At 45.8% G+C, this 19,716-nt stretch overlaps 1 protein-coding gene across 2 annotated transcripts in view; it reads right to left on the reverse strand.

The window, feature by feature from the left end:
• Zfyve1 (zinc finger FYVE-type containing 1) overlaps nt 1–19,716 on the reverse strand; it is a 50,321-nt gene that overhangs the window by 22,191 nt on the left and 8,414 nt on the right. For both annotated transcript variants that reach the window (XM_032908091.1, XM_032908090.1), the window contains exon 3: nt 3,630–4,134. In XM_032908091.1, coding sequence (XP_032763982.1) covers nt 3,630–4,134 — 505 coding nt within the window. The remainder of the gene's footprint in view (nt 1–3,629; nt 4,135–19,716) is intronic.

Here is a 19,716-nt window from a genome sequence, read left to right on the forward strand (position 1 = left end):
TTCACACGTTTGGCTAACAACACCCTGTAACTCTAGTTCCAAGAGCATCTGACCCCTCTTCTGGGTCCTGCAGACACTGCTGGTTTATACATACAGTGTGCAGATTTATGCATGAAAAAATCCATACACATAAAAATAAATCAAGAAAATGCCCACAAACCAGTCTGTTCAAGCCAGTTCCCCAGCTGTGACTCCCTCTGACAACCCTGGACTGTCGAGTTGACTTCTGAACCTAGCCAGGAGAGCGCTTAGCTTTCACACTTGCAGATTCAAGATGCTCCTTTCTCAGACCTTGGCGAATATTCCAAATCCAAAGCCTCCAATCCTACTTCTGGTCCCAAGCATTTTGGGTAAGGAATACTCAACCTGTCGTTCATTTCTTATTAAACTCCTACCAGCACTCCAGAAAAACAGCAAAAAGATCAAACAGAAATCGGAAGCTGAACAGCTGTGAGGCAAGAAAAATGCAACGCCCCATTTGCCCACATGTTGGCACTCCTCCTACCCTGCTGTCTCGCTCCATCTTGTTTGGTTTTTTTTAAAGATTTATTTTATATATGTGGGTACACTGTTGCTGTTGGTGTCTTCAGACACACCAGAAGAGGGCATCAGATCCCATTATAGATGGTTGTGAGCCACCATGTGGTTGCTGGGAATTGAACTCAGGACCTTTCTGGAAGAGCAGTCAGTGCTCTTAACCACTGAGCCATCTCTCTCCAGCCCATCTTGCTCTATTGTAAGGCTTTAAGAAGCCCCGTTGCTCCAGGAAAGGCTCCAGATTATCAGAATTGGAAGCTGGTGTTCCAGCCCCAGTTCTGCAAGGGCCTCCTTGGTTACAGACAGCAAGGAGTTCTTGGACCTGTCATCTGAGGCTGCTACACACAGTGGCCTACATAGCACAAAGCAAAAGGATGACTTCTAGGGCCTGGCTATTTCAAAGCCTAAACTGGTAATTAAACCTGGCCCCTAAGGCTGTAGAGACCCAGAATGACTTAGAAGGACTGATCACACACAGGGAAGTTCCAGAGTTAGCATTTCTTGTCTCCTCACCTTATCTCATAGCCATTCTTACTTAGTCTCTGGAAGGGCATGACTCACTGGAACCACCACAAACAACTGGCTCCAGGTCATTAAAACAACCACTCTTCCTACCACCATTGTCATGGCTCAGTCCCCACATCTTCCTGACCATCAGGGAGACTCCCCTACTCCCTTGCTCCTCTACCTGTTCCTGACACAGGGCTGGGCAAGGGGGATGCTTTGAAATACAGACCTGACAGGGGATATAGGTCTCCCTCAGAGAACTGACCCAAGGCCACCCATAGTCTGACCCTCAAGTGTCTCCAACTCCCCCGAGCACACACTAGCTATGCTGTGCCGTCTCCGCTCTCCACTAGCCCTTCAACACCTCTGTGCACCAGACATCCGCCTGGCCCTGTAAGACAGACGGAGCAGTGAGCAAGGGAGGCAATGCTTCTGCCTTCATATCGCTTCCATTTCCATGGAAAACACCAAAAACAAGTAAGCACACACAAGATGATTCCAGATTCGGAGACAGTATCAGCACTAGAGTGCAGAAAGGACCACGGCATAGGTCAGGAAAGGTTTGGCCCAGATAAGGTAGCTGGGGCACAGAGGTCCAGACAGACAGTATATCCCGAAGTGAGAACACAGAAAAGATGGTACAGCCAGTAGTAGGGAGCAGTGTGTGTGTATCCACATGTGCATATGCAAAATATATTTACAGACACACACATACAGATACACACACTGTTTATACATACCTATAAACATGCACACACACACACACATATTCACAAATACACATGGGCAAGCACAACGCAGAGTGAGGAGAGATAGGGTCAAGGGAGGTAACAAATGGCCAGACACATTGGCAGGGGTAAAACATACACCTTTGAGTTTAGATTAAATTTCATTTTATTTTTTAATTTCTGAGACAGGGTCTCAATGTGTCAGGCTGGTCTCAAACATTCAATCCTCCTGCTTCAGCTTCCTGAGTGTCAGGATGTGCACATGCTCATATCCAGCTACTGGATTGTTTTTTTCCCCCTTGGCTTCTATTACATTTTGATGTAACAGAAAGCAACCAGGAATATCACAAGCCACGGTATCTAAATTATAACTGAAGCTTTTATTCCAGAGAGCCTTCTGGAAGACAGAGAATGCATCCCAAGGGCTGACACTGCAGTTCCCTGCATATAGCTGCTCCTGGGAAACTGCCCGGGATTTGCTCCCCCAGCACATGCTTTCCCCCTCCTCTGCCTATCCAAGGCTCATCTTGCAGACATCGCTTCCTCTTTCCTAAATGTGTGGTCCCACCTCTCCATTCCCGCAGCTCCAGGGCCTACACAAGCTACAGAACAGAGTACTGGACGGTCTGTGCAAGTAGACCAAGGGTAGAGGCTTTAGCTCTATTCCTCTCTGCCTAGCACACAATGTGGGTCCTTTCTTGACTGAATGGCCAGACGTGAACAGTAGAACTGCTCAGGGCCAGGCCACTACCCCACACCTAAGATCTATATTGTTGCGCCTGATAACCCTGCTCTAAATTTCTCAAAGAAGCAGAAACAGCAGGGTAGTTTGCAGACGCACTCCCCACTCACACCCCCATAGGCTCTATTCCCCTCTCACACACAGACGTAAGTCATGCCGACTCCTCCACCGGAGAACCACCCCAGCTGTTTCTGGTTTTGTTTTGTTTTAATTTTTCGTGTTTATTTTGAGGGAGGGTCTCACTGTGTAGACCAAGATGGCCTCAGACTTACAGCGATTTTTCTGGGTCTGCCTCTCAAGTGTGGGGTTACAGGTGTGCACTGCCACATGTGCCATTTGCACTGTTTAGGATTCAACCAGGGCCTCCAGCATTCGAGGCGTCTGGTTTCTTTCTTACATGTACCCCTTCTCTAAAGAGTCATTCTCATCAGTACACCATTATCTCAACTATTTAAATATTTTAAAAGGGAAGTTCTTAGCAATTCCACATGAGCCGCCAGCTACCACTTTATAGTCCAACTTCTCTCCCTCTACGGAACTCCTGGCAAGAATTCATTCAACATATTCACAAGCTTGTGTCGGTGCCTTGTATGTTAGCTCTCTTCTTGCTTTCTAGATTTTTTTTTTTTTTTTTTTTTTTTTGGGGTCAAGGGTTTCTTGTACCCTATGGTAGCCCTGACATAATGTAGCTAAGGATGTAGCTACTTCTTGAATGCTAGGCCTACAGGCATGCACCATTATACTTGTCTTTCTTCTGTTTCAATGTACCACCAGTCTCACTATGTAGCCCAGGTTAGCCTCAAATTCACAATCCTCCTGCCTCAGCTTCTCGAATATTCAAATTATGGTATATATCACTCTGCCTAGCTCTTCTAGTCTCTCTTGAGCCCTCTTCTGAAGCTTTCACCATCAGCATCCCAGGGAAACAGACCTCATCCCGATCTCCCAGGACCCTTAGTCTACTGTACTTGTTGATTATTCAGCCTTCTTGAACATTTTCTTGAGTCTTGCCCGGGTCCAAGTTTTTTCTGGGCATTGCCATCATCATACTGCCTCCCAGAGGCCACCTCCTATGCATTAAAAAGCCAGTCTGTGACACACCGCTGTCTACTCACCAGAACCCAGAAGCTGAGTGTGCACAGTCTCGTGGAAAATAATGACTGCAGGGCCCAGAGTGGATAAGGGGACATCCAGGCCACAGCGTGCAGTGGTAGCCTTGAGTTCCTTGGTAAAGTGCTTCAGGTAAGCTTCCGAGGCGTCCCCAAGGAATTTGAAGAGGTCATTGTGCAGCCGGTCTGCATGAGTTCGATAGATGACCAAGTCTGAGATGGCCAGGACCTTTAGCAGCAGCCGTGTCCTCTGGCTCAGATTCACGGTGGCCCCCAAGAGCCCTTCTGTGTCTATCACTGCTACCTTATGGACTGGGTCATGAGCTGCCCACACTCCCACGGTGCAGGACTCCTGAGCAGGGGACGTTTTGAAGACTTCTCGGCCATGGAAGAAAGTGTGGTTGAGGGTATGGGACTTTCCATCACCAGTATTTCCAAAAATGGAAACCACCTTGAGATGCTGGTCAGGCTTACAGTCCAATTTCCTAATAAAGTCCTCTTCATTTGTTACCTTCAAAAAAAGGAAGACAATAAAATATAGAAGCTGGAAAAACTGATGCCTGTAAGAAACACAACTGTTTCCCGGGAAGAAGACCTTTTCTGACTCGTCAAAATGGAAGGAAAAGGAAGTCTCAAGACAAGAGCTGCTCATTAGCAAACGGTTTGTGGGACCCTCTGAAGGTTCAGGCGGGGGAGAACGTGGTAGTCATGAAAGCTAAAACTGGGGCATGAAGCAGTTTGATGATTTAAAGTTCTGGCTGCTCTTAGTGAGAACCTGAATTTGGTTCCCAGAACCCGCACTGAAAGGCTAACTTGCTGTAACTCTAGTCCTAGGAGATCAAATGCCCTCTTCTGGTTTCCACAGGCACACACACACACACACACACACACACACACACACACACACACACACACAGAATCAACAACTGAAAAACAAAACTTTAATAAAGAGCTCAATCTGTAAAGTTCTTAAAAGAAAACATGTTAATCATTGGGTTAGCCAATCGTTTCTAAAAAGAGGTAAATTAATAGCTTAAGACCATGTGCTACAAAGTTTCGAAGACAATGGAAGATGGACTAGAGGATTGGCTCAGTGACTGAGAGCATTGGCTTTTATAGGACCTGGGTTCAGGTCTCAGGATCCACGCAGCAGCTTAGAGCAGCCCGTAACTGCTTTCAGAGGCTCTAAAACCCTCTCTAGCCTCCATGGGCAGCAGACAGGCACGCAGTACACAGCCAAAACACCCACGTATAAAATAAAAAAATGCAATAAAGAAAAGGTGACATGCAAGACCCCCGTGACTCAGAAATTCTATGTGTAGGTTTACATCCAGCAACTGAGCACACAGAACCTCTCCATATATGAACACAAACAGCAGCATTAGCCATACCAGCCCAAGCCAAGGCAGCCCTACACCGGTCGGTCGACTGGTGAATGAATGCGCAGACTCGGCGTGTCCCACAACGGCTACCATTTAGCCATGAAGGAGGCTGAGCCTCTGCCCGACCACTACTGCCATTTACAACTATTATCTTCACCTTTAAGACATTTCTCACATGTGCCTTACTCTGACCTGATTCTGTAAAACTTTCTGGGGTGTGTGTGCTGAACGTGCGTGTGTATCCGCCATGGCATACCATGGAGCGAGTCAGAGAGCCAGCTCAGGTGTCAGTCTTTGCCACGCCATTTTGAGATGAGGTCTCCCTGTTCTTCATCTCGGCTTACATCAGGCTCACCAGCCTGGAGGCTTCCAGTGGGTCTCTGGTCCCTGCCTTCCATCTCCCCGCAGCAGCACGGGGATGACGTGTACACTACTGTACATGGCCTCTAAGTACTCAAACTCATCCTCATACTTGTGCAGCAAATGCCTTACCTACTGCTGATTTGGCCAAAAATGTTTTTTTCTTTTCTTTTTTTTCTTGAGACAGGGTCTAACTGTATAGACCTGGTTGGCTTGGGCCATATTATGTGTACCTGTCTTGCCTCAAACTCACAGATCCACCTACCTCTGCCTCCCAGAATGTTGGGATTAAAGGTGTGAACCACCTAAATTTTTAAGGTTTTTTTTTTTAATTTAAAAAATTATTTTATGTGTATGGGTGCTTTGCCTGTACGCACCGTGTGTGCGTGCGCGCGCGCGTGTGTGTGTGTGTGTGTGTGTGTGTACACGAGTGCACTGACACATCATGGAAAGCATGGTGCTTCTGTTGAAGGGGTTGGTTCTCTCCTTTCACTGTGTGGGTCCCCGGGTCACACTCGGGCTGGGAAGGACTGGAGGCTAGCACCTTCGCCTGAGTCTTCTCCCTATGTCCTTGCTCACACACCTTCAGCGGGGGAGGAAATGCTGCAGTGAGACTATGTCTGCCCATGGCTGAAAAGCACACATGCATTACACACAATAATGTCCTCGGACCTAGAGTGAGGTGCTGTTTCTGTACTGACTTGTTTGACTGGTTAGAAAAGGTCTGAGAAGAGCTTTGGGGAGGAATTACACATCTGAAGAACTATCTGGAAAATGTCTCCTAAATCATTTCAATTACTTTTTCAGTGGGAAAAGTAATTACAAGGCATATTCTCCTAAGACTCACACTAGTCTTTTATCTAAATCCCACTTACAACAAACCTCTTACTGAATCAGAAGTACATGAAATTAGCATGATTACATTTGTCTTAGTGTTTCCAGTTCTAATTAAAAGAATTTATGATATTTTGTAGTACAAAGTATTTTTATTTGCAACCCAATACTCTAAATATGTTTATGAACTGGACAAATGACAGTTTTGCACACACGTATCATCCCCCAAACAATAACTACAAATGTTAAAATAAAAATATTCTCCCTATAAAAATAATAAAAACCAAAAGGGGACACAGTTGTAAACATCTACAATCTTGTTCCTTGAGAGACTGAGACAGCAGGACCACTTGCTGAAGATCAGCTTGGTCTAAGATGTTCAAAGTTTCAGACTAGCCTGAAAAGTGCAAGTCTACCTGAAAATTTTATGGTATGTATGTATGTATGTATGTATGTATGTATGTATGTATACATCCATGTATGCATGGCAAGATGGCTCACTGCAGCCAGGCACAGTGGTGCACACCATTAACTCCAGCACTCAGGAAGCAGAGGCAGGTGAAACTCTAAGTTTGAAGCCAGTCTGGTTTACACAGTGAGTTCCAGGACAGCCAGGGCTACACAGAAAAACGCTGTTTTTAAAATACCAAGAAAAAAAAGGCTCATTAGAAGCCCTATATACTGAGTTTAACCTCGGACCCACAGTAAAAGAAGGCAACTTCTCAAAAGTCACTAGTGGCTGTTGTAAGGTCACTGTGGCACATGTACACCCACATACATTTATTACACAAATACAATAATACCAACACGAAATTTTCAACAATTTCATCGCCACCAAAAACACTTAGACAAAAATGTCTAAAAACCCATGACATGTAGAGATGGCTCAAAGGTTAAGAACACTGGCTGCCCTTCCAAAGGACCTGGGTTCAATTCCCAGTACCCACATGGCAGCTCACAACTGTCTGTTACTCCAATTCCAGGACAGCCAAGAAACCTGACTCAGAACACAGAACTCAGAACACAGAAACACTGACTCAAAACTAAACAACTATCGGTATTTGCTTGACATGCTAAAAGGAAAAAAGAAACCTAAGTACCAACACATGCTAAACAATGAGATTGAATGAGAAGAACCAGACAGAACAGCCAGATATTGTGTGATTCATTTGTGTCAGATGTTCAGGACAATCCACTTCACAAGTCAGGAAGTAGATTAGTGACTGCCAGCAGCCAGAAGAGGAGGAAACAGGGAGAGGCTGTTAAAGGACAAGGTCTCTGCTTGAAGTGATGGAATGTTCTGGAATCACATGGTGTTCTGGCTGCAGGTTTTGATTATACTAAATGCACTCAATTCTCTTTCATCATTCATTTGTGGTGCTGGGGAACAGACCGAGCATGGGCTTTCAGTGACCTGCACCCTCTAAAAGACCAATCTAGATTGAGGGTCACATCTAGTAGTCAGGACTGTTTGCATGGTCATGGCCCCATATCCTCATACTGAAAAGGCAACTTTAAGTTGAGTTCCGTCTTAATAAAGTTGTGATATTTTAAAAGTTTACCGTTATGACTTCATACATTCATAACCCTCATGACAACTGAAAGAACATGCAGGGCTGATGGCTCACTTGCCTCCACCCTGGTAACCAGAGGAGTGCTCTAACCACCTCCTCAGACTCCTCCTCACATGCGCTCCCAAGAGCCAGCATTCACATATACATACATGCACACATAAAGACACGCATCTCTCTCTCTCTCTCTCTCTTCTTTTTTTTTTTTTTTTTTTTTTTTTTTTTTCCCCGGAGCTGGGGACCGAACTTAGGGCCTTGCGCTTCCTAGGCAAGCACTCTACCACTGAGCTAAATCCCCAACCCCACCCCTCTCTCTCTCTCTCTCTCTCTCTCTCTCTCTCTCTCCTCTTCTCCCTCTCTTTGGGGTTTTTGTTTTTGTTTTTCAAGATCCAGAACAGAGCTTCAGAAAGCTCCTCGGGATCACTAACTCAGACAACTGAACCTCGACTCAGTACCTCCACCACACAGGTGTCCTCTAGCTACAGCAGTAACAAGCCTTTAACCAACTTCTTTCAGCCATCAGAGCAAAACAGCATTTAGGACGCAGGAACAACACAGTGCTAAAACTTGAATCCCTCTCAGCCCTGCCCCTCAGACTTTCCACAGACCTGAACACAGCAGCATTTGATCAGCTTGGGGCCAGGCTACTTGAACTGCCTGATCACTCTAAGAAACAAGAGATCCAAAAGCTAGCTAGCATGGTAGCTCAAATCTATAATCCCAGCACAGAAGAGTTGGAGGCAGGAAGACTGTAAGTTCAAGACAAACTTGGGTTACACAGCAAGACTCTCGCAAAAAATTAAGTTAAAAATGTGTGTGTGTGTGTGTGTGTGTGTGTGTGTGTGTGTACACTGTAACACTCTTCAAACACACAAGAAGAGGGCATTAGACCTCCTTACAGATGGCTGTGAGCCATCATGTGGTTGCTGGGAATTTGAACTCAGGACCTCTGGAAGAACAGTCAGTGCTCTTAACCACTGAGCCATCCCTCCAGTCCCAGTTAAAAACTTAAGTGGCCAGGTGTAGTGGCATGGACATTTAATCCCAGTTCTGGGGAAAGAGAGGCAAGTGAATCTCTCTGAGGCCAGCCTGGTCTACAGAGTTTCAGGGCAGCCAGGGCTACAATATAGTGATTCCCTGTCTCAAAAAACAAACCAAAAAAAAAAAAAAAAGTGACAAAGAACAGTCCATTTGGACCTGGGTCATTCAGCCAGTCTGGTTCCAAGTTGCTAAGGTGGCCAGCAAGACACAAACAAAAGCCCCATAAATTCCCACTAGTAAGGAGTCAGCTAAGGTCAGGGTAGCCAGCTGGAAGAACAGCTATGTGCTCAAACAGTCCTGAGGCAAGGACTCCAGTGTCTCCCCTGAAAATCTACCTCATCAATCCAGAAAGAGCAACTGGTATCTAGAGTGTTTAAGAGCAGTCGTTTAGGTACAGAATTAAGTGTTTCTGCCTTACCAGTAAATGATGTGCATAATATATACATAAGCCAGGTGTGCTTACACAGCTGCAGTCTCAACACTCAGGAGCCAAGGCAGCAGGAGGCTCAAGTTCAAGGTCAGCAAAGCTACTAAGACCCATCTCAGAAAGCAAGCAAGCAAAGTACACACACACACACACACACACACACACACACACACACACACACACACACACACACACGTAACGTCTCTGTGTATATGCATATATGATAACATATGCATATAAGCTAACAGCTGGAATCTTATCTGGACCCAGAAAGCAGACTCAGAAAGAACTCAAAAGCCTTGGTAGGTTTGCCTTCCGGCGGTCTATGAGCAATCAGCATATGCTAAGCAGTTTTTTTCTTCTGTAAAGTAAGGACATAACCATTTTAACCTCCACTGGAAAGCAGAGGCTAATTAAATGAACAGATGAGGAAAACCTGCTTGGCAAACACAAAGGCAGGCCTCACCCTTCTGTCTTTCACATTACTTTGCTCCCTGGTAACACTCATAAACAACCTGTGGACAACTTTTCCCGAGCCAGAAAGGACTCAGTTGCCTTCATTTAGGTGGCAGGAAGACCAGTTTTCAAACTAGGAAAAGCAGAGGTCAAGGAAGAGGTCAGGGCACAGGAGGCTGCGGCTGGATGATCAGGGCTGCAGAGGAGCTCTGGGTCAGCCATGACTTCCTGGTAAGACCACATCTCAGAAAGAAAAAAAGATAGATTCCCTTTTGTAGGGAAGGAAAAAAGGCTCTGGAAGGCCACGGCCCAGCTCCAATTCTAGCCTGTCTGCTCACACTCATCCACCACATCTTCACCCCATTTCAGAAATGAGCCACCTTTGTCACCCCACCCAATTCTGATGGTCTAAAACAGCCCTTGGCCCTGAAACAAAGCAAAAGCAGGAGCAACATCACCTTTGCTCCTCCCGGTTCCCGGACTCTGAGACCTCAGGCGACTCAGCAGCTCCCAGGTTCCACCCAGAGCTGAGCCACTGCAGGGCCTTGAAAGAGCTACTTCACTAGGAAGCCTCCGGGACATTAGATAACAACTGACTGCCCAACCCTGTGGGGACACAGAGGACTGCCTCAGATAAAGTACTCTCTAAGATAAATAGCAAAGGGCATAGCCCAGTGTGTGGCACACAGGGAGAGAGAACAGGAGCCATTATTACTTAGAATCCGCCCCTGGGAAAACACCCAAGTGTGCTGCAAGAGCAACCAGGCTCCCCTTGCCTGTTACCCAGACGGCAGCAACTCAGCAGCGTGGCCAGACCTAACCAGCTGCACCCAAAATCAAAGATCTCACCACACACTTCAAAAACGCCTCTCCTCTCCCACTAACCAAAATAAGGAATTAACAGAAGATGTGGTGGCCCGTGTCTTGAATCTCAACACTTGGGAGGCAGAGTCAAGGTGACCTCCATGAGTTCTAGGCCAGCCAGGGCATACACAGTGAGACTCTGCCTCAAAGAAGGTCAATGAGCCACGCAAGATGACTCAGTAGGTAAAGGAACTTGCTGCCAAGCCTGGTGAGGCTTGTCTCAAGAGAGAGAGAGAGACAGACAGACAGACAGACAGACAGACACTGATCAAACAAAAGTGCATGCATTATTGTCAGGCAGCAGTGACACACGTCTTCAATCCCAGCACTCAGGGAACAGGCAGGCAGATCTCTGAGTTCGTGGCCAGCCTGGTCTACAAAGAGAGTTCCAGGCCAGCCAGAGCTACATAAAGAGATCCTGTCTCAAACAAAACAAAATAGCATTATAAATACCGGTGCTGCAGCTGACTCTTAGTAAAGTGACACCCAATACATATTAAGCTGAAAGGAACCCAACAAGGGGGCTGGAGAGATGGCTCAACAGTTAAGAGCATGTACTACTCTTCAGAGGATGCCCCCCCACCCCACCAGGGCACCTAATCAAGAACGTAGCCCAGCTCTAGGAGACCCAGTGCCCCTAACCTACACTCACATACATATAGCCAAAGACACATGAACACAATTTTTTAAAAATCAATCTTTCAGAAACAAACTCAACAGCACCTCTCTTACCCACTTCTCTCTCCCACTTTCCAACTTACTAAAAAACTTAATTTGTGTAACATTCCAAGCACATTTTGTAAAATGAATGATCCCCACCTTTCTATTGGGAAATCAGAGTTCAGGAAGCATGGACACATGGACTTCCCCAGCAGCCCTGGGTAGGGAAAAGCAGCAATGGGGAAGGACCAATGAGCTGAGAATGAAGGAAAGGGGTTCCAGCCCAGCCAGGCTTAGAAGTCACAAAGGCACGTGAAGCACTCTGAAGCTGCCCAACACGGAGGCCCTTCTTGTCCGGGCCTCGAAAGCAAACCAGATCTGCACCAACTACAATCGGACATCCCGGTCAAGTTTGCTAAGCTGTTTGTACTGTCAGCAGCCCCAAATCAGTCAGTCCCACCCCAGGTAACACAAAGCACTATCCAAAGCTCCCCTACTCCATCACAATAGAAACCTCATGATAAGTTCTATCCAACAAATGATTATTTTATAATTTCCCACTGGTTGATCTGTAACTAAGTCATATGGGCAGTTATTTTCAACACTGAGTTTCTCTTAATTATTTGTATTTGTTGGTTTCTAGTTCACTTTGCTTCTTATCTTTTTTGGCTGAGTTCAAAGGAAAAGAGCCAAAGAAACCAAGAGATTCTCTAATTACAACTGAGACCAGTACCCTAAAATACAAGTAGTTTTTCTGTAGTACCAAGTTCACCTTGTACCTATCAAATCAATAACCAACGGCGACAAAATCCAGCATTACATTTTCTTTTCTTGTAGAGGAAGGAGAGGTGGAAAGGGAGGGGGTTTTTCCCTTGAGAAACCAAAAAAAAAACCATTTTCATACTACTCCAAACAACAGGGCAGGAGCACTGGCTTAGCAGTTAAGAGCACTTGATGCTCTTCTAGAGGAACCTGTGTTCCAGTCCCAATACCCATGTCAGGCAGTTCAAAGCCTCCTGTAACTCCAGCTCCAAGGAATCTGACATCTCTTGGCACCCATGGGCACCTACACACATAGGGCATTCACTCACTGGCAAATAAAAAACCAATACTTATATTTTTTTAAATTGGCCTGAAAAGATGGCTCAGTGGTTAAAAGCACTAGCTGTTCTTCCAGGACTGCGATTCAATTCCCAGTACTCACATCGCAGCTCACTACTGTCCATATGTAACCCCACTTCCAAAACAATCTGGCGCCCATACACAGATAGATAGATGATAGATAGATAGATAGATGATAGATAGATAGATAGATAGATAGATAGATAGATAGATAGATAGATAGATAGATAGATAGATAGAAAACACCAATGCTCATAAAACTAAATAAATCCATCAGGAACTCAGAGGTAGAGCATGATGAGGCCCTGGAGGCTCCAACCCTCCCAAAGTAAAAAGAACACCAGGCAATGATTTATAGTCACCATCTAACTTGTATCCATTCAAATATGCAGATAGATGAGAGGTTAAGAGCACTGGCTGTTCTTTCAGAGGACGCAGGTTCAATTCCCAACACCCACACAGTAGTTCAAAACTGCTTGCAACTCCAGTTGCAGGGGATCTGATGCCCTCACACATACATGCAAACAAAACACCAATGTACATAAACAAAAATAAAAGAATCAAGTAGGACTTTACTGAAACGATGCCAAACGTATCAGGGGTCTAGTCTTAAAGAAGTCCCAGCAAAGGTTCCATTCCTTATAAGGGATGACAGAAAGTTCTAGAAACCCTGCTTCTACGTCACAGGAGGCTCGGAAGCAGCGTGTGCACTATCCTCACAGAGTGTGTACTTACTGTGGGTTCACATGTGAGGTGGAGTTCCTTGTTAGAAGCATAGCCAGTTCCCTATCAGATGTTTTCTTAAGGTGACTGGAGTCACAGGTTTGGCCTCACAAACACTGAGTACATTTGGTAAGGACAAAGATCACTTTCTTCCACTCCATTGTCCCCGAAGTGTCCCATGACTGGAAAGGTCAGGAATTCCCCTGCCATGTCTTATAACTCCAGCTGACCCTTGCCTCACAAGCACTACCCACAGTTCCTCTGCTGTCCTTGCAGCTTAGACCAGAGCCACAGAAATGAGCCTCACACAGATCCTTCCAAAACAGCTCTTGTCAGCTCCATGATGAATTTCTTTGATATTCCCAATTCACCCAGTTCAGCTCTCCTATTATCTGAATAAAAAGCCTTGGGGTTGGGGATTTAGCTCAGTGGTAGAGCACTTGCCTAGCAAACACAAGGCCCTGGGTTCGGTCCCCAGCTCTGGAAAAAAAAAAAAAAAAAAAGCCTTCCAATCCTGAGGACTGGAAATACCTACCCAAGAGATCTTCCCTCTTACGAACTCCATTCAGCTACAACAAAACTAGCATGAGCACTAGTGACGGGGGACCTTAGAAGGGAAAGTAACAGACTAGAAGACAAAGAAACAGGCCACAAACTAGATAAACAGATTAAAAATCAACAAATAATAAGAATGAATAAAAATAGCACACCAGAAATAGCTGATGAAACCCCTGTCCTGCTCAAATCCTCACCCCACCGCCCTTTGTTTTGGCCTGCAGTCTATCCTTCCTTCCTAGCTCTCAGCTTCACAACTATGAGCTCCTGGATGAGGGGCAGGGGTCTGGTCTGTGCCACATAATACAGCACGCCTAGCACAACAGGAAGTCAGTATGTATTGTCCCCATGAATCAACCACGATAGCACAGGGGAAAAGAGAGTACTACCAGCATGGAGGGCTTGGTTAGGCTGACTACCCATTACAGGACAATCCTGACAACATCATCTAACTTACATTGGCCTCAATTTTCTCTCTGTGAGGTGAATGCAGCAACGTGATTTACTCCACTATTTCTAATGCTATGATGGTTGTTTTGACTGTCAACCTTGCAATCTAGAACCATCAAGCAGAAACATCTCTAGATGCATCTGTGAAGGTATTTCTAGAGAAGCTTAACTGACTGTGGGTGACACCATCCAGTGGGCTGGAGCTCTGGACTGGAATAGCAGGGAAAGAGGGATGTGAGTGGATTTAAAAAAGAAAGGGGGGGAGTGTTGGGGATTTAGCTCAGCGGTAGAGCGCTTGCCTAGCGAGCGCAAGGCCCTGGGTTCGGTCCCCAGCTCCGGAAAAAAAAAAAAAGAAAAAAAAGAAAAAAAAAGAAAAAAAGAAAAAAAAAAAAAAAAAGAAAAAAAAAAAAAAAAAAAAAAAGAGAAAAAAAAGAGAAAAAGAGAAAGAGAGAAAAAAAAAAAAAAAAAAAAGAAAGAAAGAAAAAGAAAGGGGAAAGAGATCCCCTGGTGATAGGCAGAGACGCCTTGTTTGTGTGTGTTGTTCTGGTATTGGTCGGGGGCAGAGCAGATGGTGGTCCTCTGTTCATCTTACCTAGATGTCCAGCTTGGTAGCCAAAGCTGTCTTATGCCTAGGACTCATAAAAATCAAATCAAAGCAAATCCAGGCAGAGCAGCACAGAAGGAGAAAGAAAGACAGAGACCTGCAAGCCACCACGTCACCCACAGCCACCCACAGCCCTGCAGTGTGGCTGCCTCCCAAGCTTGCGGCCATGTTGTCCAGCCATGTCAGCCCTCCTTCCTTAATGTGCCTTTTTCACAGCAGCAAACACTAACTAATGCAGCCATCTTTGATGCTCCCATTCTAATGCAAAGATGCACAACATCCAATATAAATACACAGGTCAGGCTAAGTGCCAGGGCCACGCCTAAAACCCTAGCACTCAAAGAGGCTGATACAGAAGGATCATAAGCTAAGACCCTATCTACAAATAAAAAATTTATACATACACATATATGTATATATGTATATATCATGATAAATGAATAAATTATCATATAACTCAGCAATAAAATGAATTTCCTTATAAACTGTACAAAAAATATGGATGACTCTCAAAAGCACAGTAAGCTGGGTGTAATATTCAGGAGAGTGAGGCAGGAAGACCATAAACCCAAGGGTGCCTGGATAACTTAGTGCTGGAAGATGGAGATATGATGGGGTAGGAGTACTTGCCTCCCAGGGCCCAGGGGAGGGGCAACGGTATTTATTTACTGGTCATGGATGCATACATTTGTCAATTTATAAAACTACACATCTCAATAAAGTTGGATTTTGTGTTTTGCTGTGTTTTGTTTTGTAGACAGGGTCTCAACATGTGACCAGGAATGACTTGAACTCCCAACCCTCTTACCTCTATCTGCCAAGTGCTGGTTTACAAACATGCAACCCCACACTAGGCTTATGCAGAGCTGTAGAGGTGGGACTCCAAGCATGCAGGCAAGCACTCTGCCAACTGAGCCACACCTCCAAGTTACGGGCAGGCATGATGGCATATGCCTGCGATCCCAACACTTAGGAGGCAGAGGCAGACAGAACTCTGTGAGCTCAAGACCAGCTGAGCACACACTCCAAGTTCCAGGTCAGCCAGGGCCACACAGTGAGACCCATGTAGACAGGTAAATAAACAGCACACACACAATCGGTTTTCTGTATAAGGGAAGAAAAAAATTCAAGAACAACCAGAATGAAACACAACCCTAAAGTCATTTGTATTGGGTGGCACCAACTGTTTTCCCTAATGTTGGGAGATTTCATTTCTTAAATTCATGATGAAAAGGAAAATGGGTGGGGAAAAGGGGGAGAAAAGGAAGGCAAGAAAGGAAAGAAGCAGGGAAGGTGGAAAGTTGTTTGCCTGTCTGCCTGTCTGCCAAAGATTCCAGATCTAAACAGCGGAGTTTAAGGAGATAATGGTGAAACAGTGATCTACTAACCCACACCCACGGTCATCAGAACCAGACGCTGTGCAAAAAGAACTGTGGTCCCAAAGAACTCGGATGAACGAGAGAACTGGGCATTCCGAGCAAGAGAACTGGGCATTCCGAGCAAGAGAACTGGGCATTCCGAGCGGGGTGGCCTCCATCCCCCCTCCCAGGCTCACTCGCCACACAGAGGGTCTCCTTTAAGACCACTGGAGTCGGGTTAGGGCTGTGGCTCAGTGGCAGAGCGTTTGCCTGCCAAGCATACAGCCGTGGGTTTGATCCCCGTGCTACAAGAGAAAAAGGGTTTGCACAGAGGGGTTATCCCAACTACTAAGACATACACCTCAGTAAGTACCATTTCAAAGCAGGAGACTGATGTCTTTGAAAGCTTTGAAAGAAAAGGTTATGAGAGGATACAGAATGGTTTAGCCATGTGGATGACGCAGTCGCCAGATAGCAAAGCTTAACTAGAAAGTAGAATTTCTAGAGTATTCCTTAACTTCCAAGGTGTTCCAGGCTGTGCTGTCACTTAACTTAAATGTGGGTGTGGAAAGGAGCAAAGCTATTTCTTTTCAAGTACCCAGTATCTAGAATGATCTACCAGAAATGATCTAGTATCAAAAACAGGTAGAGGGTGGGGAGTCTAGGAGTTACCAGAAAGTCAAGTCACCCTCCCAAGGAGTGAAGCCTGAGGTCAGGTTCTTATACATAAGCAGTATATACCTCTACCCTAAAATTCCAACCATGGCCATGCTGACCCGCAAATCAAACTTCTTCTTGACTGATGGATGGATATAGTGGCACAATCTCTTGATCCTAGCACTTAGGAGGTAGAAGCATGGATCTCTGTGAGTCCAAGGCCAGCCTGGTCTACAAATCAAAATACACTCAGTAAAATCTATCTTAAAAAAAAGGGGGGGGGGTAAGAAAGTGGCCAGTGAGATGGCTCAGAGTGGAAAAGTCGTTTGCTGCCAAGTCTGATGACCTATGTTTAATCCCTGGAACCCTCGTATAAAAAGGAGGATCGACTTCTGCAGTTATCCTCTGACCTCCATACTCAGGCAGTGGCATACATGTTACACACATACAGTTGTCATGCACACAGACACACACATAATCAAGGTTTTTTGTTTTGTTTGTTTTTTTAAGAAAGGCAAAATGAGATTGGGAATAGCTCACTTGGCAGACTGATGGAGCCCTGGGTAAAGTCCCACACTGCACAAACCAGGCATGGAGATGCTTACCTGTCTATCCCAGGTCTAAGGTTGAAGCTGGAAGATCAGAAGTTTAAGGTAATCCTCACTACCAACTGAATTCAAGGTCAGCCTCAACCTTTAAACCTCAGCTTCCCTTCCCTTCATCATGGTCTCCCCACTAGCTCCTTCAAGTTCTCATCAGCGATCAGTTAGCACTTAAACATGAACTAAAAGCAATCTCCTAGGAGCTCCTAGGTTTCTAAGCAGGCCAGGTCCCCAGCACAGTCCAGCCAGCCACCAGAGCTACACAGCCTGCAGGAAAGACCAAGCGTGGTACAGCCAGCAGACACATCCCCAGAGAAAACACACAAAGTCAACTCAGCAAGAGACTTGCCCTCTCCATTAATCCTGGCTCAAAAAGGCAAGCACTTTTGAATTTTTTAAAAAGATGACTTCAAAACTGCTGAGGGATGGAGGGTGTCAAGGAAACTTCACACAAAGTGGAGGTAACTTAGAACAGATAGAGATGGGTTCCTTAAAAAGCTGACTCACGGGGTTGGGGATTTAGCTCAGTGGTAGAGCACTTGCCTTGGAAGCGCAAGGCCCTGGGTTCGGTCCCCAGCTCCGGAAAAAAAAAAAAAAAAGCTGACTCACTGTAATTTTGATGGTTTATATAGGTTAAAATTTAAACAGCCCTGTACTAAACAAAATAGTTTCCCAGGTTAAGAGTCAGGCGTTAGTAACCGCAGAATGAACGAAAAGCTGAGAATACTCCCAAGACCGAGAGGAGACTAAAGACACAATAGGGGCTCTTTCAAGCTTCTTTGTCCTCGTCATCCACAAGGCTGGGTTTCCCAGTAGTCCCATTTCCGTCTGCCCAGTCCATCACCATCATTAAACAAAGGAGCTTTTACTTCCTGTGAGTAAAGGGCTGGGCTGGGGGAGGCCCCGCTTAGGCGATTATTATTGATTATGATTTTGACAGCGCCAGAGAGTTGTTTCCTTGGCATGGCACCTAAGAAGCTAATGGCAAAAGGTAGACACATCCTGACCACAATTTGTCAGCAGGTAACTCCCCACTGCACCAGCGTCAGCTCTCATTCCCTATCCATCTGGCCATTAGAACAATGTAGAAAATCAGGATTCCTTTTGCTCATGACCTACTGGCTAGAATGGAGTCCTTCAGGGTTTGAACAAGGCTACCCAAAGACAGGGTCCCAGAAGCTACCTAGGACAGAGGACAGAGTAAAGCAGGCCCAGGGACCATGACACAAAACAGGCACGTGGCAGACCTGCCCAGCCCATCAGGATAAAGACTTCCCATCCAGGAAGAAAACATCTTTTTCCATTTTTGAAACCTCCTAAATTAAGGTCTCTTTTGGTCAATTTAAAAAAGAAAAAAGCCAAGTCCCAGTATTTTGAGCAGCACTATTCTGGGACTGTCAACAGGGAGGCAGCCAAGCAGTGTGTTGGGTCTTCTTAAAGGACCGGCCTCAGTGAGGTATCCAATGACTGGGCTGAGGGAAGGGCAGGAGACTCAGCTTGGGCTCCCATGTCACAGACTCTGTGGATGCTTGCGACTCAAGGAAAGCCTGACCCACCCAGACACTGTCAGCCACCCCTCCCCCAGCCCCACCCCAGCCCACAACTACCCCATGAGTCAGCTCAGGAGACCAAGTCTGCTGGCCGAGTCTCAGTCAGCAAGAAGATGAGACACAGTTCTGGGTAGTATGCCTCCGCCAGAGAGAACACGCACAGGGACTTGGTAAAACTAATCACAGAGGTGAATGGGCTAGGGTGAGGAGAGTCTTTTTAAAGGGAGAGCGGGAGTGGCTCAGAGGCTAAGAGCAGTGGCTGCTCTTTCACAGGAGCCAGGCCTGGTTGCCAGCGCCCGCGTGGCAGCTTACAACTGTCAGCTACCGCTAACTCTGTGCACCAGACATGCACAGGGTACCACAGACACACACAGCAACGAACTCACAAAAACACATACATCTTAGAAAATGAGATCACTGGCCTAAATGTTGGAAGAAAAAGAATGAAGAATGATTCTTTTTGATTCTCATCTTTTCCCCCAATAACTAAGCATATTAACAAAACAAGACGTTCAACTTCCTGAAGACCCCAAAAATAGGAAAACAGTAGCCTCTTCCTCCTGTAAGAACCCTAGCCACTAGAAAGCTTATTCTCCTAACCTTTGAGACATTTGCTAAGGGTGTTGGTCTGACTTCTGGACATTATAACACTGTCAGCACATCCTTCGTGGCCAATGCAATAATGGGCCTCTACATACTCTGCTCGCTCTTCTCAGTCAGCCCCACTGAGGCCTAGAAAACACCACGGGTGAAACCCCAGAAGTCTGCCCATTTCACCAAAAAGGCCACAAAACACAGGAAAGAGAGGACGGGCTTCTCCAGCAGGGTTGCTTCTGAGAGATCAGAACCAAGAAGGGCATTTGGTTAAATTCTTTGC

This window comes from Rattus rattus, chromosome 7 (genome assembly GCF_011064425.1).
Source record: "Rattus rattus isolate New Zealand chromosome 7, Rrattus_CSIRO_v1, whole genome shotgun sequence".
Taxonomy (NCBI): domain Eukaryota; kingdom Metazoa; phylum Chordata; class Mammalia; order Rodentia; family Muridae; genus Rattus; species Rattus rattus.